We start from the raw sequence: 22,791 nt of genomic DNA, 5'->3' as shown, positions 1-22,791 counted from the left end.
TAACCGATAAATTAGCAAACATTCATGTCATGTTCAGAGGCAATTAGCTGGTATTATGTGGTCAAGGGTCTTTCAAGTAACAGTAATGTAATAGTGGCAGTTAAATGCACCTCCTGTGTCCCTGGCACTGTTTTAAGTGCCTCTTGCTGCTGTCAAACAACACACATTTATTCTCCTACTGCTTTGGGAGTCAGAGGTGCAAAATCAATTTCACTGGGCCAAAATCAAGGTGGCAGCACGACCACGCTCCCTCGGGCGGCTTGAGGGGAAAATCAGTTTACTAACTTTTTCAAACTGCTTTTTCAGGGACTTCCCTGGTGGTCCAGTGGGTAGGACTCTGTGCTCCCAATGCAGGCGGCCCGGGTTCGATCCCTGGTCAGGGAACTAGATCCCGCATGCCATGCTGCAACTAAAGACCCGGCACAGCCTAAATAAATAAATAAATATTAAAAAACAAAAACAAACAAACAACAACCAAAATATATACATATACACAACTGAATCACTTTGCTGTACACATGAAACTAACACAACATTGTAAATCAACTATACTTCATTTAAAAAATTAAAAAAGGACTTCCCTGGTGGAGCAGTGGTTGAGAGTCCGCCTGCCGATGCAGGGGACACGGGTTCGTGCCCCGGTCCGGGAAGATCCCACATGCCGCGGAGCGGCTGGGCCCGTGAGCCATGGCCGCTGAGCCTGCGCGTCCGGAGCCTGTGCTCCGCAACGGGAGAGGCCACAGCAGTGAAAGCCCCGCGTACCGCAAAATAAATAAATAAAAATTTAAAAAATTAAAATAATAAAAAAATAAAATGGGAGTGAGAATGATGAGCTGGCTGGGAGCGGCAAGGGCATCGGGACCACTGGAGCCTGAGCTCCAGGAAGGGGTCCCATCAGTGGTAGCTTAGCTGACCTTTGGGTTCTCCTTGCTGGGACTCTGCCTTCTCCTTTGTAAAGTGGAGATGATAAGGAACTCCCTGAGTTGCTCAGAGAGTTCCGGTGAAAATGCTGAGTTCCCCAAGGAGGGATTCTCAAGGTCCAGCTCACTCTTCATCACACCTTCTGATCCCCAATAGACATACTGAAAAGCGTTCAGTTTCACTTTTTAATCAGAGAGCGGCAACTCAAACTACACTTGAGACACACCCTTTGGCCATCATATTGGCAAAGATCAAAGAATGAGAAACGCAATGTCAGCGAGGCTGCGGGGGAGCACGCACTCCTGTCCTGCCTGGGGAAGTGGAAGTGGGCACACCGTCTTTCCCGAGCTGCCACCATCAGAGGTGGCTTTCCTGCAAAATGGAGGAAGTGTAAGCTCTGGGCCCCTCATTTCCATGGCTTCGTCCAACACCCTGGGAGGTGCCCTTGCAGTCTTGTACTCTTTGTTTTTTTTGGGCTGCGCCAGCCGTGGCTTACAGAATCTTAGTTCCCCGACCAGGGATCGAACCAAGGCCCAGCAGTGAAAGCGCCAAGCCCTAACCACTGGATCGCCAGCAAATTCCCTACTCTTTTTCTTCAAGAGGGTTTCCAACTTGGTATAAACTTCAGGCTCTACGTATCCTGGGCCCGCCTCTGTTCTTTTTTTTTTTTTGCGGTACGCGGGCCTCTCACTGTTGTGGCCTCTCCCGTCGCGGAGCACAGGCTCCAGACGCGCAGGCTCGGCGGCCATGGCTCACGGGCCCAGCCGCTCCGCGGCATGTGGGATCTTCCTGGACCGGGGCACGAACCCATGTCCCCTGCATCGGCAGGCGGACTCTCAACCAGTGCGCCACCAGGGAAGCCCCCCCTTTTTTTTTAAATTTATTTTTGGCCGCGTTGGGTCTTCGTTGCTGCGCGCAGGCCTTCTCTAGTTGCAGCGAGCGGGGGCTACTCTTCGTTGCGGTGTGTGGGCTTCTCACTGTGGTGGCTTCTCTTGTTGTGGAGCACGGGCTCTAGAGTGCAGGGGCTTCAGTAGTTGCAGCACATGGGCTCAGTAATTGCGGCACGTGGGCTCAGTAGATGTGGCACACAGGCTTAGTTGCTCCGAGGCATGTGAAATCTTCCCGGACCAGGGATTGAACCCGTGTCCCCGGATTCTTAACCACTGTGCCACCAGGGAAGTCTCCTGGCTTCAGAGTGTTAATCATGACATTGTGAGTCCTTTTTTTTTTTAAAGTCCATATGATTTAAATTTATTTATTTATGGCTGTGTTGGTTCTTCATTTCTGTGCGAGGGCTTTCTCTAGTTGTGGCAAGCGGGGGCCACTCTTCATCGCAGTGCGCGGGCCTCTCACTATCACGGCCTCTCTTGTTGCGGAGCACAGGCTCCAGACGTGCAGGCTCAGTAATTGTGGCTCACGGGCCCCGTTGCTCCACAGCATGTGGGATCTTCCCAGTCCAGGGCTCGAACCCGTGTCCCCTGCATTGGCAGGCAGATTCTCAACCACTGCGCCACTAGGGAAGCCCCTGTGAGTCCTTTTCGAGCAAGGTCACAGATCATATACTTGTAAAGATATGTGCCTATAGAAATTCAATGTGAGGACTTCCCTGGTGGTCCAGTGGTTAAGACTCCATGCTCCCAATGCAGGGGGCCCAAGTTCAATCCCTGGTCAGGGAACTATATCTCGCATGCCACACCTAAGAGCCTGCATGCCATAACTAAAGATCCTACACGTGGCAATGAAGATCCTGCATGCTGCAACTAAGACCCGGTGCAACTAACTAATTAACTAACTAAATATTTTTTAGAAAAAGAAATTCAATACGGCATTGTTGGCAACCTGCCCAACTGGAAACAACTCGAAGGTCCACGAGACCAGTTGGGCCAAATTATGGCTCATCTCTGGGATAGAACATCACATGGCCGTTGAAAAGGTGGCCAACCATCCATTGTTAAGTTCAAGGTATAGAATTTCAGTGCAGTGCACGTACTTTTTGTTTATAAAGAAGGAGGAAAATAGTAGTAATAAAGATTCACTCAGGGAATTCACTGGTGGTCCAGTGGTTAGGGCTCTGTGTTCTCACTGCCAAGGGCCTGGGCTCGATCCCTGGTCAGGGAACTAAAATCCCACAAGCCACACAGTGCGGCCAAAAAAAAAAGTTTCACTAAACAAATAGGTTTTGAGAGCTTCTTATGTATAAGGTACAGTTGGAGGCACTGGGGACATAAAACAGACAATATAGTGGAGGAGACAGACAGTGAACAAGAGAAGTGAGTGAAACATGGTAGTTTAGAGGGTAAACAGTAACATGGGGGAATCAAATTGGAAGAGGAAAGGATGAGAGATTTTGAAACTGTCAAATGGGTGGTTTCAAGGAAGGCCCTGAAGTGGAAGTGACATTTGAATAAAGAGCTGAAGCAAGGGTGTCCTGAATTTGGCAGGTATTTGGGGAATTATTTATTTATTTATTTATTTATTTTTGTGGCCGCACCACATGGCTTGTGGGATCTTAGTTCCCTGACCAGGGATTGAACCTGGGCCCCAGCAGTGAAAGTGCCAAGTCCTAACCACTGGACTGCCAGGGAATTCCTGGGGAATTTTAAGAGAATTAAGTTGTATGTGTAGAGAAGGTCTCTGAAAGGCTGTTAACCGTAGCCACATAAGGGGCAAGGTACTCCCCCTTTTCATGCTTTAAATCACAAAATAAAATTATCAGCAACCTCAGGGAATCTGGTCTGCCCACTTATAAGTGTCATCACCTCCTGTAAGGGTGTTCCATAACATTTAGCATCACTTATAAAAACAGGTTAATTATGTCTAAGTTTTGATTAATGCACGTAACCCTCTGGACTCTGTAGCCAAATTCAGCAGGTCCTTCTCTGAGCGTCTTTCAGTTCCTAGAATGCACCAAGCTCACTCACCACAGGGCCTTTGCACGGGCTGTGTGCCCTCTGCCTGGACAGCCACCCCCTCTCACCCTCAGCCTCTCCCCAGTCTTTGTTGCAAGACATCGCCCACATTTCTGTTTTGTTATTTCACGTGTACTTGTGCCTTCCCTCACGAGGACAGGGATAGGGTCTGCCTTTTCATCACCTTAACACGCTTCACCCCCCCACCCCCCAGCACACAGCCTGTCACTCAACTCTGATTTAGAGGATGAAGAAACGATTCTTTCCGTTGGAAATTTTAAGCTCCCACAACTAACTGTAAGGTTTCATTGGCAGGAGGGTGGGGCATCCCCCATCCACCCCCAGCACAAGCTGGCAGGTCAGGCTTCCAGGAGTCATTGCCCAGTGCCTGGCATCTATTTATTGGAACCAGAAAAGAGGAGAAGCAGATAGAGGCCAGAGAGAGAGGATGGTGTCTCCTCTCCGTGGAAGAAGGTAATTCAGGCATAAAGCAGTAACACAAGCTTCCAGAACACCTTTGAACACTCTTGCGGACCGGCTCAACCCACTACCTCCTTCACCCGGGGTGGGGGTGGGGGGGCGCGGCGCCTTTAAAGCTCCCGGAAACGGCCGGCAAGACCGGAAGTGACCCGCTTTAGTGCACCTCTTCACGTGATGCGGGGGGGAAGTGACGCGCGCGGCCCGGGAGCTGCGGACGCGGAGGCCGACGGAGCCGGAGTCACGGACGCCGCGGGGTCTCCGGGACAGGTGACCGGGGAAGGGGGCCGGGAGCGCGCCCGGAGAGGGCGGGGCCTGACGCCCCACGTACAGGGAGCGGGTGCGGGCACGGGCGGGGTAGCGAGCAGCCCGCGGGGGCGGGGTCAGAGTACTCTGCGGGGGGCGGGGACTGGACGCCCACGAGGGAAGCTGGAGGGGTACTGGAGGGGCGGGACGTCGGTGGGTGGGCAGGGCCGGGGTGGGCCGGGCTGAGGGCGAGTCCGGAGCGTGGGTGGGCAGCTGGGGGCGGGGCCGAAAAGTAGTGCTTGGGCTGGGAGCAGGGCCAAGTGTTACCCGTAGAGCTAGGGGCGGGGCCGGGACTCTGGCCGAAAACTCTGGGGGCGGGGCCAGAAAGTTTTGCCTGCCCTGGAAGTGGGTTCTTGAAGTCAGGGGCGGATCCAGGGGCTGACCCAGGGGCTGACCCGAGGGTGAGGGCGGGGCCAAAAAAGATGCCGGGGAGCTGGGGACGGGGCCAGAGTGCTGGCAGAGAATGCTGGGGGTGGAGCCAGAAAGTTTTGCGGGAGCCCGGGGCGCGGCCAGAGTGTGGTGAAGAAGCTAGCCGTTGATCCAGAACCTAGGGGTACCGGGGGGCGGGGTCAGATTTTGACTCGACTAGGCGGGGGCGGAGCCAGGGGGCGTGACCAGAAGGTTGGAAGGGCGAATTGGAGGCGGGGCCAGGGTGTGGCTGGCGAGCCGGGGGCGGGGCCTGTGTAATAACGCGAGAAGGAGGGGGCGGGTTTAGGCTGTTGCCTGGGGATATAGAGGGCGGGGCCAGAGGATTGGCTGGGAAAGTCGGAAGCCGGGGGTGGGGGGATTAATGACGCGAGCATGTGGGCGGGGCCAGAAAGTTTGCCCTGGCCCGGGGCGGGCCTGTGGCGTTCTCTACCGGTTGGAGACTGAAGCTTTTACCTAGAAAGCCGCGGGCGGGCGGAGAAGTTTTGTCCGCGCTAGGGCGGGTACAGTTTCCCCTGGGACGTCAAGCCAGACCCAGGAAGTCTCTCCAGTGGGTACCGGGCCTGTTGGCGGAATCTTTGTGGGAGTGCGGGAAGGCAGCGGCACCTTTCTTAGGATGCTGGGGGTGGAGCTAGAACATTCCTGAGTGTAGGGGCAGCAAATAGGAGTGGGCTTCGAACTGTATTGACTGTGGGGTTATAAGACGTTTGTGAAACTCCTGGGAAAGAGGCATATGTAGACTGCTAACGGGGATGTGGGCGGCACCGGAATGGGCACAGGGAGTTGGGCCTAGAACTTTCTTGTGCAGGTTGGGGCAGGGGCCCTACCTAAGCTCTCCTGGGATAGAGGCCCGGGTTTAAACTCCCAGCACAGAGGTGTGGAGACTGACCTAGAATTTCCGTTTTGAAGGGAGCAGTATGGGATGTTTTCCTAAGTGGTGGGGTGGGACCAGAACTTTTCCAAGGTGGGTGTGATTACATTGTTTTTATGGGAAATGGGTGGGTCCAAAACGTTTCGGAGAGGACTGAGTCTAAACATTTCCAGGTAAGGGGCGGGCTAGCACTTCAAGAAGAAGGTGTGGGAGTGAGGGCTAACGTTACCTTGGAGTGCAGGTGTTTGTGTGCCCGCGTGCAGTGTGTGCGTTAGAGGAGGCCCCGTCATGGGAGAGGAGGAGACAGATTGGGTAGAGTCATTGGCCTTAGTCCTTCTGTTCCCTCTGACCTCAGGAACCCCGAGTGCTGTGTCCAGATTCTGCAGGGAAGGTTTGCTGGGACCCTGGTCCCATCCTGCCAGCGGAATGGTGAGAAGGAAAGTGGGGTCTCTGGGATCTGAGCTTTGGGGCAGGGGCCTTGGGAGGAGGGGACCCAGGTTCCTGACTCTCAGACACCAGATTGAATGGCACTGGGGTGGGTGTAGGTTTTCCTCACTGTCTCTGAACTGTCTACCCCTCTCAGTCGGCCACACTGGATCTGAAATCGAAGGAGGAGAAGGATGCTGAGCTAGATAAGAGGATCGAGGCTCTTCGGCGGAAGAATGAGGCCCTCATCCGGCGCTACCAGGTGCCCTAGCCCCGCCCTGGGAGACCCCATCCCCTCTCCTCCCCGCAGTGAGTTTCCCTCACCTCTCCCTTCCTTAAAACCTTTTCATGACTTTTCATCACTCGGGATAAAAGCCAAAGGCCTTAGCCTGGGATCCCTTCTTTCATTCCATCATTCATTCATTCATTTGTTCACAAGTATTCTCCAGTGTCTTCACTGCACCAGGCCCACTGCTGAGTGGTGCTGGGGAAGCAGCAGTGATGGAGATGGCCCTGGTCCCCGGGCCTCACAGGCCAGTAGGGATCCAGCTGTGGCTTCAGTCAGTGATGACAGAGTGGGCAAGGCTGGGATGGAGGAGTTCAGGGTTCTGTGGGAGCCCAGAGGGGGCTCTTCACCCAGCCCGGGGGATACTAAGGGGGCTTCCTGGAGGAGGGGATTCTGAGACCTAAAAGGTGAGTAGACCATTAGTCAGTCGAAAAGGAAAGCATAACACGTTTTGCACAGAGGGAACAGTTTGCGCAAAAACTTGGAGCTTGAAGTGGGAGGGTCAGTTGGGGGATATTGACCTGGAGTGATCAGCTGGGGCCAGGCCATGCAGGGCCCAGAACACCAGCAGGCTAAGAGTTTGGACTTTTTCCTAAGGACACTGCGGAGCCCTGGAGGGCTCTGAGGGGGAGTGGGGCCAAGTCAGAATGCCTTTTTAGGAAGACCCCTCTGGCTGCTGTGTGGTGGTGGGTGGGAGGAGGGGAGACAAGGAGGAAGCTGGGGCAGGGATTTCAGTGGGGGATGTGGAGAAGAGGTGCCCGGCCTGGAACAGGGCTTTTGGGAGGGACTCAGTGACTGACGGGCCGTGGTGGAGTTAGAGAGAGAGAGGGTCCAGGACGAGGCCCAGGTCCCTGTCACAGGTGACAGTAGGTGGTGGGGCTGTCCCTGAGATGGGATGAGGAGTGGGTTTCACTTATTCATTCTTCATGCGTTCGTTCATTTAAAACAAAAACAAAAACATACTGAGCCTCTGTTGTGTGCCAGGCAGTGTTCTAGGCTCAGGGTATACATCAGTGAACAAAACAGGCAGACGATTAGCAAAATACACATAACGCGGGGTAGTGATGGGGGAGGGGGAGGGGTGAGAGAATGGCAGGGGAGCTGGTCAGGGAAGGCCTTCCTGAGAAGAGGACTTTTGAGCGGAGACCTGAAGGAGGTGAGGGACTGGAGGATCTCTGGGGGAAGAGTGTTCCTGTGGGAGGGAACAGCGGGTGAAAAAGGCCCTGAGGCAGGTTTGAGCCTGGTAGGTTCCAGGAACAGTGAGGAAGTCAGAGTGAGGGGAGAGAGCGGGAGGTGAGTTCATGGTGGTAACGAGACCAGACTCTGTAGGGCCCTGTTGGCTGTGGGGAGGCCTTTGGCTCTGACTCAGAGAAGGGCACACAGGAGGGTTCTGAGCAGGGGAACAGCCTGGTGGAGTTTGAGGGAAGATGCTGAAGTGACCAGCTTTCTTGTCTAGAGCTCCAGAGAGAGGTCTGGGCTGGGGCAGACTTGGGAGAAGTTCAGGGGGCTGTGGGAATCCAGCTGGTACAGAGGACCCCCGACACTCCCTATCTCTGTTGTTTGCTCCTAGGAGATTGAGGAGGACCGTAAAAAAGCTGAACTCGAGGGAGTAGCGGTGACAGCTCCCCGGAAGGGCCGCTCAGTGGAGAAGGAGAATGTGGCAATGGAAATGGTGAGCTCCACGCCGGGGTGGGGACTCGTGAGTACAGGGTAGGGGGGAGGGTTGAGAACCAAAGGCCTTCCCAGCTGCCCCAGACCTGTGGGAGCCTTGATCCTGGCAGCTGCCCTCTGGGCCTGGGATGTCCCCGTCTCCCTGCCCCAGTGACTGTACTTTCCCCCCCTCCCCCCTTTCCAGGAGAAGAACCTGGGTCCCTCCCGGAGGTCTCCTGGGACCCCTCGGCCCCCAGGGGCCAGCAAGGGAGGCCGGATCCCCCCTCAGCATGGAGGCCGGGCAGGCATGGGCCGGGCAGGCATGGGCCGGGCATCCCGCAGCTGGGAAGACAGTCCCGGGGAGCAGCCTCGAGGAGGAGCTGGGGGCCGCGGCCGGAGGGGTCGGGCCAGGGGGTCCCCTCATCTCTCCGGAACTGGAGATGCCTCAGCTGCCGACCGCAAATCCAAGGTAGGAGCCGAGCAGGGGCTGGAGTCCTCTGGAGAGGCTCCACGTTGTCCTGTTTCTCTTTCTGTTCCTGCTTTCAAACTGATTGTCTCCTTCATCCATCTTTCTCTGCTTCTTTTTCGGCCCCTCTCTTCAGCTCTTTTTCATCTCTTCCCTCCCTCCCTCCCTCCCTCCCTCCATCCCTCCTTCCCTCCTCCAGGCCAGTGCTTGTAGGTACTCTCCCTGTCTCTTTCTATCTCTCCTGTTTTGCTCTCTGTCTGCTGTGTGCTTGCCCACCCGCCTTTCCTTGCCCGTCTCTTTTTTCTCTTTCTGGTGCTGTCTGGTGGGCTCTGTCCAGTAGCACATGCGCGCACGCTTTCTCTTGCATGTGTGCGTACGCACGTGCTCTCTCTGTGTCACTCCCCGGATTTGTTGGTGGGAAACAGTGATGTTCTTACTGTAACTGCTCCCAGTGCCCCACCACGCAGGTTAGCAGAATGGGAGGCTGTCTGGCATGGTGGCTGAGGGGTCAGCCTTCTTCTGTTAGTTCCCTGTCATTGGGCAGCTCACTTCCCCTCTGAGAACTTCCTGGTTCTCACTCTTAAACGGGAATGAAAATCAGGTTTAAAGGTTATTGTAAGCATCATGTGACATCAGACATTGAAACCCTCAGAGTAAGTGCTCAGTGAGTGTTATTTAAGGATGGTTATTATTTGTAGGTGCTAAGCTGTTGTAACTGAAAGACCCCAAAACGCCATGGCTTCAGTCAGATGGAAGTTCATTTCTCTCTTGTATGCTGAGTCCTGGAAATGCCACGTGCTCATCTCAAATTCTGTTACCTTGGAAGGAGAGGAGAATGGATTGTGGGGGTCACCTGGCCATGTGCCGAGTTATTACTGTGGCATTGTTACCGTGCCAGCCATAGTGTGCTGGGGTTCCCACCCCTCTCCCAGGTTCAGAGTTTTGCTAGAAAGATTCACAGCTAAGATTTATTACAGGGAAAGAATACAAAATAAAATCAGCAAAGGGAAAGAAGGGCCCATGGGCTGAAGTCTGGAGGATGCCAGGTGCCAGCTTCCAAGAGTCCTCGCCCAGTGGAGCCACATGGGCTGCACTTCATTCTTCCGGCATTGACAATACGTGTCAGAGGTCATCGACTGGGGACTCATTAGGGACCTAGTGCCCAGGCTTTTTATCCGGGGCTGGTCATATAGGTGCCCTCTGCCTAGTACAGGCACAAATTCCAGACCCCAAACGGAAAGCAGGCGGTCAGCACACACTGTATTTGCACAGACAGTCGAGGTACGTTGAGCCCCTTTATCGGTTGACCGGGGACACACTGAGAGCCAATGCCCAGCTGCCAGCCAGGGGCTGCCATGCACGCAGGCCTAAGAAGAGAGCCTCAGAAGGTGACGGACGCTCGGGTTGAGTGGTTCTTTCTGACACCCTGTGTCTCTCTTTGTCCCCTCCCTCCCCCAACAAGGAGTGGGAGGAGCGGCGCAAGCAGAACATTGAGAAGATGAATGAAGAGATGGAGAAGATTGCAGAGTACGAGCGCAACCAGCGGGTCAGTGCCTCGGGCGCCCCCTGGCGGTGGGGCGGAGCCGCCGGGCCCCGGGAGCCCGCCAACACCCCCCGCCTCCGTGTACCCGCAGGAAGGCGTGCTGGAGCCCAACCCAGTGCGGAACTTCCTGGACGACCCCCGGCGACGCAGCGGGCCCCTGGAGGAGCCTGAGCGGGACCGTCGGGAAGGCAGCCGCCGGCACGGGCGCAACTGGGGGGGCCCCGACTTCGAGCGGGTGCGTTGCGGCCTCGAGCAGGAGCGGCAGGTGCGTGCCGGCAGCCGGGGCTCCCGGGGCCACGACATTCCTTCCGGCAGCCAGTCTCTGGGTCCAGGGGTGGAGTGTGTGTGGAGGGCCGGATGCGGCGCAGGGGACACAGAGTAGGGAGAGGCAGCAGCCCTGCACTCAGGCTTCGCCCCCACCCAGTGATTGTCGGTTCTTGAGCCAGCACCACACTGTTTTCCTTCCGAAGCTTTCTGGTGTGTTTTGGCGATGTTCTCTCATTACTAACGTTAGTGATATTTACTGGGCCTCTGCCGGGGCCAGGCACTGTTTTGGGTGCTGGGACTAAATCAGTGACCATGTAATAAGATGTCAGGTAATGGCAAGTGTAGAGAAGAAAACTCCAGCCCAGCCGGGTCAGGGGACAGAGGAGAGAGGGATGCTACTAAGAGACAGAGACCTGGGATGGCCTCTCTGAGAAGGTGCCACATGGGCAGATGTGGCTTTGATCTTCTCCACGTGTGACCTTGAGCCGGTGGCTCTACCCCCTCCCCCCAGCTTAGAGGGCCTGGGGGAGGGGGTGTGGCGGGGGAGGGTTGTAGCTGGGTCCTGACTGCCTGTCTGCTGGGGGCAGGGCCGCCGGGCCGGCCTGGGTGGCGCTGGGGACATGACGCTCTCCATGACGGGCCGAGAGCGGTCCGAGTACCTGCGCTGGAAGCAGGAGCGGGAGAAGATCGACCAGGAGCGGCTGCAGCGGCACCGCAAGCCCACCGGCCAGTGGCGGAGGGAGTGGGATGCTGAGAAGACTGATGGCATGTGAGTCTCCACCCTGCCTCTTCTGTTTGGCTTCTCGACCTCGGCCCTGACTTCTGACTCCTTTGCCTGTCTCTGGTTTCTCACCCTGTGTATCAGTTAGCAGTTGCTAGGTGATGCTGCGTAACCACCACCAAATCTCAGGGACACATGAAAGCATTTCTTTCTCACGTGTTCACAGGTCTCCTGGGTTGGGCTGATCCAGGCTGGACTTGAAGCTGTGGGTCTACCTGGGTGTGCCTTCCCTTCAGGCTCCCTGGGGACGTGCTGGCCGTGGCACTGGCAGATGTGCAGGAGGGAGAGTGGACACGCTTCCCTATTCTGATAGCCAGCAGACCCTGCATTGCTGTGGCAGGAACTTAAACTCTGCCCACTCTAGTGGGTGGTACTGCAGTGGCTACATGGCCAAGGGCACAGATGTGAATTCTCACACAGGGAGGGCATGAAGAGTTACTTATAGTGATTACACCTCTGCATCCTCCCTTCATCCCTCTAACCTGTTCCCCACCAACCCAAACTCCTTATCCCGGTGGCATTATTATCCTCAGGTCTGACTCTGTCCCCTTTTGGGTCCCAGGAAACATCCCGTTAGTCAAACTGAAAGCAAAGGCATCATCCACAGGAGCACTGACTTCCACAGCGAAGACAGAGAGGTTCTGGAAGAGCCGCCAACGGCAGTCTTAAGGTCAACAGCTGTAGTTTTTACATCATCCTGTATCCTCTGCCGTGGCGCTGGCTGCAGAAAGAGGATCTTGTCTGTGTGCCTGGCGGTCAGAGCATTTATTTTTGGATTGTGAGCTAAGCCTGTGCCAGCATGAGAAATGTTTTGCACAGATACGGTAGCTGATCTTTCTAAGGTGTAGACAGGTGGGGCTTTTGGGGAGATGTTCTCAGGCTTAAGACTGAGAAAGTAATTGTTTTCCTCTTATGTCCTCAGAGCAGCCAGCAGCAAGTCTCACTACTGCACATGTGCAATGATTTCATGAGCAAACGTTTATTGAGTCCCTCCTATGTGTCTTGGAAGGTTCTAGGTGATGGGGATATAGCCGTGAGGAAAATGCTTCTGTCTTCATGGAACTTAGAGTCCAGTGGGAAAGATGGGCAATGAATAGAGCTCATGTCAGATGCTGAAGATTAATGAAGCAGAGCGTGGAGAGGGTTGGAGGCTGCTGTTCTGGACTTAGATAACATATGTAATAATATGTGATTAGGAAGTTTAGGAAAGCCTCCAGACTGAGGGCTGAAGGAGGTTAGGGGGTGAGTCGCTGAGAGATCTGAGGAAGAGCAAAGGCCCTGAGGCAGGAGCTCCATGTGGTAGGAGAACTTGCTTAGCTGGGGAGGTGAGAGAGTGACAGGAAATGAGGCCGGACAGGGAGCTGGGGATCATGTACTTTCCAAATTTTTGTTCACGGGCGGGCAGGCTGTCAAATACTGAATTTTTTTCTTCTGTATTTGTCACTATGATGTCAAATTTGCCCCTTGCCTTTCACCTGGTCCTGTCCTCCTTTTAGTCAGTGACATTCCTCACCTCTGCCTGCTTCTGGTTGACCACCTTGCCGTCTGTGATCTTGATTTCTGACCCTGGCCCCCATCTCTCCCCCTAATCTCTTCCCACTCTCCTGTTCGCCCTGTGCCCCCAGCTGCCTGCTCACCCCCTTTCTCTTTCCCCAGGTTCAAGGATGGCCCAGCCGTGGCCCTGGAACCATCCCACCGCTATGGTGAGTGGGAGTCCTTGGCGGGGTGAGGCAGCTGGCTGGGCCGGGGCCAGGGGAGGGGTGGGCGTGGTTTGTGCCATGCCCTCCACCCCCAACTTCCCCTGGGTTCTGTTGCAGATGACCAGGCCTGGGCCCGGCCTCCCAAGCCCCCCACTTTCAGGGAATTCCTGTCCCAGCACAAAACTGAGGTCAGCCGTAGAAAGAGGAAGAGCGGCCGACCTCAGGCCAAGGCAGCCCCCCGTGCCTACAGGTGGGGGCACCCCTTCCCCTTGCATGTGCACCAGCGGGGCTGTGTGGCTCTACCCCTGGCCGTTCTCTGTCTTGTGTGTGGGAGGGTGTGTCTATCTGTCCTGTCTTGGCCCTGCCTGCCTCGGGCACTCGTCTCCCTGTGGGTCAGGAACTTGGTTTTGGGGGTGTTGGGGCCTGGCTCTCCACTTTGCCCTCATCTGTCCTCTCCTCCCCTCCCATCCGAGTCCTCTTCTGCCACTTGGCCCTCCTCCATCTGTCTGTCCCTGACGGACACGCCCACCATTTCCTCCTCCTGGGTGCTCCAGCGTGCCAGCTCCCCCCACCCAGCTGAATGTTGCAGCTCTGTCTCTGGGGGGGCGCTGGGGGTGGGGAGCCCTTCCTCTTTCCACCTGGGCTTCACCCCATTCCTCTGTTCCCTCCAGTGACCACGATGACCGGTGGGAGACGCAGGAGGCAGTGTCCGCAGCCCCTGAGCCCACACAGCCCTCTACCCCTGAGGAGGCGCCCATGCAGGTAGCGTGGCGTGTCATCTCTGGCAGGTGGTGTGAGAATGCCCAGGGCCCACACCCTCTCCCCGACCTGCCTTGTGTTTCTCACAGCCGCCCGAGAGCCCGGCCCCTGCCCATCAGCCTCCTGAGGACGAGGACGAGGGTGAGGAGGGCGAGGGCCAGGAGGGCGAGGGTGACGACGGGGAGGCCGAGGAGTGGGAAGACATGAGTGAGGATGCGGAGGAGGAAGAGGTCGAGGAAGAAGAAGAGGCTGATGAGGAGGGAGAAGAACCAGCCCGGGACCACCGGCCCCACGAGCCTGAGCCCAGCGGGAGCCCCAGCGGGAGCCCCAGCAGAAGCCCCAGCGGGAGCCCCAGCGGGAGCCCCAGCGGGGAACGTGGCGACGAAGAGCCCGCCAGGCTGGAGGAGCCCCTGCCACTCCCCCAGGCCCCTGCCACGCCTTCCAGCCCCTTCTCGCCCACCGGGGGCCACCAGCCTGTGTCCGACTGGGGTGAAGAGATGGAGCTGAATTCTCCCCGGACCACCCATCCGGCTGACGCCCTCTCTCCGGGTGAGGCCTGGCCTTTCGGAAATGCATGAAGCTGGCTGCTTGTGTGTGTGCTTGAGGGGTACATGGGGGACCCTCAGGCTCAGCCCCAGGACCCCGTGTGTCCCACCGCCCTGGTGGCTAGGGAGGATGGGCCATGCCTGCCTCTGGAATGCCCACCCCCAGATCCTGCCCTTCTGCGAGCTATTCAGAGTGTCCTCCCCAATAAAGAGTTCACTTTCTCCAATGACCCTCCCCACGTGTGTCCTTGAACCCCCCTCTCACTCCCCAAGGGCCTTCTGTCTTGGGTAGGGGGATACTTGGAGGGGAAGGGGCTTGACTGGGCCTCCTCCTCCTCCAGGAGGTGACCAGCCAGCCCCTGCCTCCTTGAAGAGTGGGCCCAGCCTCCCAAGAACCCAGAAAGCTGAAGAGGAGGGGTCTGAGACAGCTCCAGGTGGGGGAGCGGCTGTGCGGTGGCCTTCTTCCTTCCGCTTCCTCTTGGGTTGAGGGGAAGAGGGTTTGGGGGGAGTAGAACGGGGTGGAGTGGGTCTCCACCATGGGTGTGGGGAGCAGCTGGACGGGGGTGGGATTACGCTGCTGGGAAAGGTGGGCGTGAAGGGGGTGGGGCTAAAGGAAGGACTTCCCCCGGGTCGAGCCGCTAGGAACTGAGTGTGTATGGGGTTTGCGGGTGAGAAGGTGGAGCCAGGATGGGATTAGGATTTAGAGGCCCATCCCAGGGGTTCTGGAAAGTAATCTAAAAATAAGAGGGTGGGCTAGGTTCAGGGGGAGGAGCTAAGGGCAGGATTAGAAATTTAAGTAGGTCATAAATAAGAATGGGGAGGGGCAGAGTAATAGATTTAGCTGTGGGCGGGATTAGAGTTTTGAGGTGTAAATTAGTAAATTGGGGTAAATTAGAATAGAAATAGGTAAGATAGTGGGGTAAAAAAATTGGGGTAAAATAGAATGTTGGGGCCAGCGGACCTGGAGCCAGAGGCCAACCCTGTCTCCACCTCCAGCAGGTGGAAGCCAGATTGTGAACCACGGACCTCCCCCAGGAGTGGGATTAGGATTTCGGGGCAGAGCCAAGGAAGGTCTGGTTAGGACTCAGGAGGTGGGCAAGGGAAGTGAAGGGTAGGTCCTCTAGGGCAGGCGTGATAGAGGTTGGCTTAGGCCCGTGGTGGGGTGGGCCCGCGATCCGAGAGGACGGAGTTTATGGTGGTGGCTGAGGCCGGGGTGCCCAAGCGCTTTGCCTTTGGGTCACGTGACTGCGATCTCGTTATATCAGATTATGTATTCGATTGTAAACAGGGTACTGCTGGGGTGGGTGTTGCTGCGTGGGTCCACTCCGAGGATTAAAGGAGTCTGAGACTCGTAAACCGCTTAACGCGGGGTGGGCGGCAGCCAGGCTCAGTGGGGCAGAGGGGCGGGGCTAGAGCGTCCCGGGTCCGGCGGTAGGGGTGCAGGGGTTACTGCTGCCCTCCAGTGACCACCCCTTCTCTTTCCAGAGGCGGACCCTGAGGGCCAGGAGACGGCGGAGATCACCGACTTCCAGAGGGTGCGTTTCTGCAAAGTGGTGGCGGCCGCTTCGCCACCGGGGGCCGCCCGCTGACCGCGCCCGCTGACAGTGGCCTCTGCGCTCTGCACTAACCTCCTGCCGCCTCGCTCCTCTGTCCTCTGCTTCCGCCACACTCCAGCCAGGAGAGGGTTAAATGTAAGGGGGGAGGAGCCAGGGATAGTGAACCGGGTTGGGCCAGGGCAGTAGTCCCGTCTCACAAATGGGGGGCGCTGTGGCACCGGGGTGGCTGAGACGTCCCCGAGTTACCGCCTTATGGAGGCCATGGGGGTCTAGGTGCCAGTTCCCGGGCCGTTTTCCGCTTCCAGGAGCTTACATCTGGGGCATGGCGAATAGCCGGTGACTTCTGAAGAACTTGATTTCCTCGGCCGCCAGCCCGGTCCCTATTAAACGCAGTGCTTCCGCTAACCTTTGAACTGTGTTGCTGGCGGGGGCAGGCTGGGTTGCTGAGCTTGGCGGGCTTTTTCGTGGCGGAAGAGGCGGGAGGAAGGGGGTCTTTCTTCCTCCACCCCCCCTGATACGTCTTCCCTCCCCCCCTCCCACAGGCCTCCCCGAATTCCTGAAGACGCTGCTGGGAGGGGACTGAAGCTTCCCCGCCTTGATGGGGAGGGGGAGGCAGGAGGGGCTTAGTCTGGATCTCCGGGCTGTGCTCTCTCGTCCCCGGAGCCCACTCTGGACCCCATGGTTTTAGAGAGGGAGAAATTGAGGGTGGTGGGGGAGGAGATGGGGAGGGGGCGTGATTGGTGTGTGGGGCGGATCTGGAGCTTCGGGTTGTGAGCTTAGACCTCAGGACCCAAAGTATGGAGAAGGAGGCACGTCCCGTGAGGGGGCGTGGTTAGGGTGACTGGGTGGGGCCAGAATTCTGGTGTATGGAGTTAAACCATGGGACGGAGGATGTTAGGATGTGGGATGGAACCACGAGAGCAGGTTTAGATGGGAATCCGTTATGCCGGTGTGGGGCGCAGCCTGCGGCGGAGGGCGTGGTTTAGAATGGGGTGCGCAAACTAGTGGAGAAAGGAGGTGGAGCCTGGACCGAAGATGGGTGAGGGTAAGGGGAGAAGAGGGTGGGATCGAAAGTTGGAGTAGAGTTTAGCTTGGAGAAACGCAAGTTACAACTGGGGCGGGACTGCGGCTAAGGAAGGGCGGGACTTAAAAGGCCTGAGCTTGGCAAGGGAGTGGTGGAGCTAGATGCCTGGAAGGAGTCCGAGTTCCGAAAGGGGACGGGGTTAGGGCGCAGGGAGGAGGACAGAAAAGGGAGAGCGGAGCTAAGCGCCGGTACAGGTATAACATCTGCCTGGCCAGCCTGGCGGGTGTCGGCTGAGCCGAGACTTAACGTTTGAGAAAAATCGAGGTATTGCGTGCTTGGGGCGGGCCCAGAGCCAGGTGGGGGCGGGGTCAGACGCTGTGATTAAGCCTTAGGTTGATGATGGTTGGCCGGAGGCTGAGGAGGGGGCGGGCTTACGGCGCGGAGGAAGCCCGCCCGCGCGGGGGCGTGACCACGATGGCGGGGGCGGGGTTGGACGAGGGAGTGTTAGAGCGCGAAGGCGGTCCTCCGGAGGGGGCGGGCCCAAGGGGCGGGTCCTGTGTGGGCTGTGGCGCTGGGCCGAGTGGGCTGCGGGGATGCGGGGCACGAGCTGCGTGGGTGGCGGCGGCGAGAGCCCGGGTGGCGCGGGGCTGAGCGAAGGCCCACGGGGCCGCTGGCTGCGCCTGGCTCCTGTCTGCGCCTACTTTCTCTGCGTGTCGTTGGCTGCCGTGCTGCTCGCTGTCTATTACGGTCTCATCTGGGTTCCCACGCGGCCCCCTGCGGCCCCAGCCGGCCCGCCGCCCAGCGCGCAGTCCTCTCCCTGCGGCGCCCGCGCGGGTGCTCTACCTGCCTCGGTGCCCGCCGCTGCGTCGGTCTCTTGTCTCCTGGGAGCCCCTGGCGGGCCGCGACCCCACCTCGAGCTGCCGCACAGCCGCCGCCGCCGCCGCCACAGCGACCCCAGCCGCCGCCCGAGCCGCCAGACGCCGGGGGAGACGCCGGAGGCCGCGGGGGGCGAGGACCCGGGTAACCCTCCTTTTCACCCAAGATGGACCGCCGGCCCTCGAGAGCCCGGCGCCCCCGCCGCAGATGCGCCGTTCCCGGATTGGGGTCTGGCTCCCTCTTCATGACATCGTGTAGCGTCTCCGGAGCCGTCATCCTGAAGAATGGGGGGCGAAGAGGGTCTGGCTCTGGGCCTCGCCCCTCGCAGCTTCTCCGCCGTCAGGCCGGTCCTCCACCATCTGGCCGACCGCAAACTGATCTTTGCCTCCTGACCCTCCCTCTTTAGGATTCTGAGTACAGAGTCTTCAGCCCGCCCCCCTTCTCCCTGAATCTCCGTATCCATCTTCCACCTGCAATAAACTCAGCCCCAGCTGCCTCGTGCTGTGTTTGTCGTGTTGTCTACAGAGGTGCCGCCCCTCTCAAGTTTGTGAGGGCAAGTCCTTCCTGGCATCTGATCTTCGTTTCTCCCTAGGTGGGCTGTGTGGGTTCTCCCCTTCCCTCGGGGGGCCCTTTTCTTCTTCCATTGGTATCATGTATTTTCTGGGTTGGGGTGAGGAGAAGAGGCTTGTCGGCAACAGGGTAGTTGAAGGTCAGGCAGTGTGAAGGACTTTGCAGTTTTTTGCATGCTTGGGGCAGAAGTCAAGTTCCTCTGGAGGGGATCAAAGGGTCCGGCCTCCTGTTACAGCACAGGAGATGAGAGATGGGATGATATCAGCAAGAGCTGGGTTTCTGGGAGCTGTGATTCGTATAATTATAATGTCGGGGACAGAGGCTAAGTCACCTGGAGATGTAAGGGTGCTGCTGGGAGAGAATGAGGCCTTCTTCCTGGAATCTGAGAGATGAGCATGGACGGGTGGTGGTAGAGCTTCTCTGCCCCTCTGGAAATCACAGAGGAAGTTATCAAAGCACGCTGCTGCCTTTGAAGATTAGTACAACCTCTCTGGTCTGCAATGCTGCTTGCAAACCAAGGTAGAGAAACTCCAGTCCTGCTAAAAGAGTCAGAGGTGGTCGAGTCCATTTTCCCATCCCGACTACTAAGGCCTAGCTCTGGGCAGGGCGTAGGACCCTACAAGCAGGAAGTGGTTTCCTGTCCAACTACCTCCCTTGAACCGGAGACTTCCCCAGGATGGTGAAGCTGAGCCTCTTTCCTAGACTGGGACATCTGTGGATATGTACCTGGCTAGGAATGTCAATCCGTTGACCTCCTCTGCTTCCTCTACCCCTCCAGCACCATTTCCCAGAGGGTGTCTCCAGAGTGAATGGGACTCAGGCAGCCAGCACCTTTTTCCAGTTAGCGTAGATGGTGGTTAGGGGCACTGACCTTGGGCCAAGACACCCAGTTTCAAATCCTAGCTCTTCCTCTCACTAGCTGTGTGACTTTGGGCCGGTAACTCAACCTCTTTGGTCCTGTAAAATGAAGATGATCATAGTATTTATCTCATGAAGTTTTCTCTGAGGATTAAAGAAGCTGGTGATTTGAAGCCCACAGAACAGTATATGTTCTTTCTCTCCACCCACCTCTGTCCCTTGGGGTTTTAAAAACCATAGCTTGGATCTCAAGGAATATCCAGTCAGCCCAGAGCCCTGGACACCAGCCAATGGTGAGTTAGAGGGAGGGACTCCATCTCTGTTCCCACTGGCCCCCTTCTCTCTAGTTCTCAACTCACTTCTCCCAACCCGTTTTCCTGCTCTCTTGGTTTCTCGTCTGTGTGTCTCCCTCACCACTGTCTCCTCTTCCCCTTTTCTCTTTGTCTCTCAATTTTTGTGTGTCTCTGTCTGATGTCTGTCAGTATTATCTCTGTTTCTATCCCTCACTCTGTTCTGACTCGCTCGCCTCAGCTCTCTCTCTATTTCATCCCGCTTCCTCACCTTTCTCCCCCCATCTTGATCCAACCCCTGCTTCTCATTTTTCCCGTAGTTCAGCCTCCCTCACTCCCCTGTCTCCTCACCCCCCTCTTTTGTGTGTTTCTCTTCCCTTCTCTCTTCCTGTTTTTCGCAGGCTCTCTTTTGGTCGCTGTCTCTTGATCTTTCATTTAACAAATATTTATGCAGCACTTACTATGTGCCAGGCCTTATTTTAAGCACTGAGGACACAGCAGGGAACAAAACAGGCAGAAATTTCTGCTCTCAATGGAGCTGACATATCAGTGAAGAGACAGACAAGAAATATAGATGAATAACTTAAGTATATGTTATTACTATAAGGTAGTAATAAGCACAAAGGAGAAAAATAATCAGGGCATAGGGGATAGGGAGTGATGAAGTTGCTGGTTACTGGCTAGAAGCCTAAGAGAAGTGAGGGCAGGACATGCAGATCTTGGGAGAACAGTGCTCCAGGAATCAGGAACAGCAAGTGCAAAGGCCCTGAGGCTGAAGGTGCTTGGCTTGTTCAAGGAACAGCAAAGAGGTCAGTGTGGCTGGAGCAGAGTGAATGAGAGGGAGGGCAGGAGAAGGTTGGGGGAGAGAGAATGGGGGTAATTTGTGCAGGGCCCCATGGGACAGGGTGAGGACTTTTACTTTGATTGAGGTGGGGAAGTGGGAGGCTTCTGAGCCCGACATAGGTGTTAACAGGACCCTCCGACTGCCACGTGGGGAATGAACTGCAGGGAACGGGGGTGCAAGCTGGGAGCCCAGTAAGGAGACTACAGCCATGATTCAGGTGACGGACGATAGCGGCTAGACCAGGGTGGTGATGGAGAGGCAAGGAGAGGTGGGTGGTCAAATTTGTGTGTATGAAATACCCATGGCATATAAGTTACTATTTTAACCATTCTGAAGTGGACAGTCACCACCATCCATCAGTCTGACAGCTGTGAAAGGAGAGAGGGAAAGAAGGACTGGGTCAGAGGAGCCTTTGGCTGTACGTCTGTGGGGTGGGGGTGGGGTGTGTGTGTCTCTGGGGCGGTCTTTGAGCAAAGGTTGCCCATCAGAGGACTCCTGGGTGGGGCTGCAGTGGGCTGGCACTAGTACCCACTGTGTTCTCATTGGGAGCTGCCCAAGGGAGGCGCGGCCTTGGCACCAATGAGGTGGAGCTGTCAGACAGCTGTGCTGTTAGCAGCAGGATCTCTTAGAGGGAGATCTGAGCAGCGCCATTCCATGGCCACCACAGGGATCTAACTGTTTCTAGTTCTTTCTGGCCTCATCCCCAGGCGGCTTCACCTGGTGCCCACAGATCCAGGAACCTGTGAGCCCCTCATTCCCATCCTAAAGAGAGAGGGAGGCCTAGTTCCCTACTGATGAGCCAAAAGGCTTGTCTTCAGTCTGATTGGATCAGCTTGGGTCACATGACAACCCCGGAACCAATGCCTGTGCCAGGAGGGTTAGACCAATCAGGACCTACTGCTGGATCTGGCCAAAGCCGGCAGACTTGACAAATCCTCAGCCAAACTGCAAGGACTGGGGCTACCAGGAGGGGGCGCTAAAGAGTCGCAGTCCTCCAGGATCCTGCCGTTCTCCTCCACGTCCAAGTTGAAGTCGAAAATTTACAACAATCAGAGCAGGAGTATGGGTAGATGACGTGTGAAAGGCCTGCCGATAGAATCCCCTATCCCTTATCCGTAATTCCGAATTCCAAAAAGCTCTGACAACCAAAAAAAGAGTTTCTTCAGGGGGTCATTTTGGCCCAGTCTCACATGGCGGCAAGTCACCTAATATGCGTTCTTAACACTATCTCCGTTGGTGTGAATTTTCACACATTTTGCTGCAAATATATTAACATGTCTGATGGAGCAGGGTCTGCTTCAATCCCCTGGGAGCATTACATAATATATGGCATTCGCTCAGAATTACCTTTCTAAAATTGGAACAGTTCTGAGTTCTGAAACGCATCTGTCCCCAAAGACTTCAGCTAAGGGATTGTGGACCTCTAATTGGGCACGCTGCCAAACCTAGATTCATCTTAATTATTTGTTCAACATTTATTTAATGGCTTTGGGAAGAAACTCATTTTCCATTACGATCTTTTTTTAAAAATAGAGAATGAGTTCATTTACTAAATCCCTTTTGTTAACGATATGCTATTTTAGTGTGTGTGTGTCTGTGCATGTGAAAGTGTGTCTGTGTATGACTATGTGAGTGTGTCCATGTGTGAAGCTGTGTCTGTATGTGTGTGAAAGTATTTCTGTGTGTGTACATATGGGGATCTGTGGAGAGATGGTGTGTGTGAGTGTGTGTTTGATCTTGTCTGCGTGTCTGTGCCTGTGTGTGTTTGTGAGCATCTAGTTATGTCTGTATGTAATTTTGTGTGTGTGCATGTGACCGTGGATCTCCGTGTGAATGTCTGTGTGTATGTGTGTGAATGTGCAGGAGAGGAGACATGCTTCACGGTTTAAAGTTAATATGCTGAAATAAAATCCTCATTTCTCGCGACCATCTCTGCTTCTGTCTTAGAATTTCAGCGAACTCCACAAAATGACTCAAATTTTGCGCTGTCAAGCAATACCTTATACTTCCACTAGAGGTCGCCTGTCCACCTGGGCCAGAAGAAACTAATTCCTGGGAGTTTGTAGATCCTTGCAGAGAAGTGCCAGGGACAGCTAGCTCAGGCTTGCCTCAGCTGCACATAGAGCAGCAGTTCTCAAACTTACTGGTCTCAGGATTCTTTTACACCCTTAAAAATTCTTGAGAACCCAAAGAGTTTTTTTGTATGTGTGTTATATTTATCGATATTTAAGCATTAAGGGGCTTCCCTGGTGGTCCAGTGCGTAAGACTCTGCGCTCCCAATGCAGGGGGCCAGGGTCCGATCCCTGGTCGGGGAACTAGAGCCTGCATGCGTGCTGCAACTAAAAGCCCGCATGCCTCAGTGAAGATCCCGCATGTCGCAACTAAGACCTGACACAGCCTAAATAAATATTTTAAAAATATATATTTAAGTATTAAGAT

General features: G+C 55.8%; 2 protein-coding genes across 6 annotated transcripts; both read left to right on the top strand.

Annotated features, from left to right (window-relative positions):
- Positions 1–4,490: 4,490 nt before the first annotated feature.
- CCDC9 (coiled-coil domain containing 9) lies at positions 4,491–18,093 on the top strand. 5 transcript variants are annotated; one of them, XM_059998881.1, is made up of 16 exons: positions 4,491–4,577; positions 6,266–6,339; positions 6,494–6,598; positions 8,193–8,294; positions 8,478–8,741; positions 10,201–10,284; positions 10,373–10,546; positions 11,136–11,317; positions 12,986–13,032; positions 13,147–13,279; positions 13,701–13,791; positions 13,878–14,337; positions 14,675–14,767; positions 15,819–15,868; positions 16,432–16,934; positions 17,956–18,093. In XM_059998881.1, the coding sequence occupies exons 2-15, from the start codon at positions 6,337–6,339 to the stop codon at positions 16,447–16,449; spliced, it is 1,806 nt and encodes a 601-aa protein (XP_059854864.1). In that variant the 5' UTR covers positions 4,491–4,577; positions 6,266–6,336; the 3' UTR covers positions 16,450–16,934; positions 17,956–18,093. The 5 variants fall into 5 exon arrangements, with proteins under 5 accessions (XP_059854864.1, XP_059854867.1, XP_059854865.1 ...); XM_059998882.1 differs by lacking the exon at positions 4,491–4,577 and adding an exon at positions 5,481–5,589; XM_059998883.1 differs by lacking the exon at positions 4,491–4,577 and adding an exon at positions 6,065–6,083.
- Positions 17,393–18,037, top strand: INAFM1 (InaF motif containing 1). Its single transcript, XM_059998886.1, has one exon. It carries the CDS (start codon positions 17,507–17,509, stop codon positions 18,035–18,037), a length of 531 nt encoding a protein of 176 aa, XP_059854869.1. The 5' UTR covers positions 17,393–17,506.
- Positions 18,094–22,791: the final 4,698 nt, after the last annotated feature.

Source organism: Delphinus delphis, chromosome 20 (assembly GCF_949987515.2).
Source record: "Delphinus delphis chromosome 20, mDelDel1.2, whole genome shotgun sequence".
Taxonomy (NCBI): Eukaryota; Metazoa; Chordata; class Mammalia; order Artiodactyla; family Delphinidae; genus Delphinus; species Delphinus delphis.
Note: the sequence above shows the minus strand (reverse complement) of the source record. Positions and strands in the feature narration are given on the sequence as shown.

Bases quoted from the DNA above. Each gene is read 5' to 3' on its own strand.
- CCDC9 (XM_059998881.1), top strand. The intron at 11,318-12,985 runs GTGAGTCTCCAC...CTCTTTCCCCAG, and splicing joins GCTGAGAAGACTGATGGCAT to GTTCAAGGATGGCCCAGCCG. The intron at 13,033-13,146 runs GTGAGTGGGAGT...GTTCTGTTGCAG, and splicing joins GGAACCATCCCACCGCTATG to ATGACCAGGCCTGGGCCCGG.
- INAFM1 (XM_059998886.1), top strand. From the start codon at position 17,507: ATGCGGGGCACGAGCTGCGTGGGTGGCGGCGGCGAGAGCCCGGGTGGC.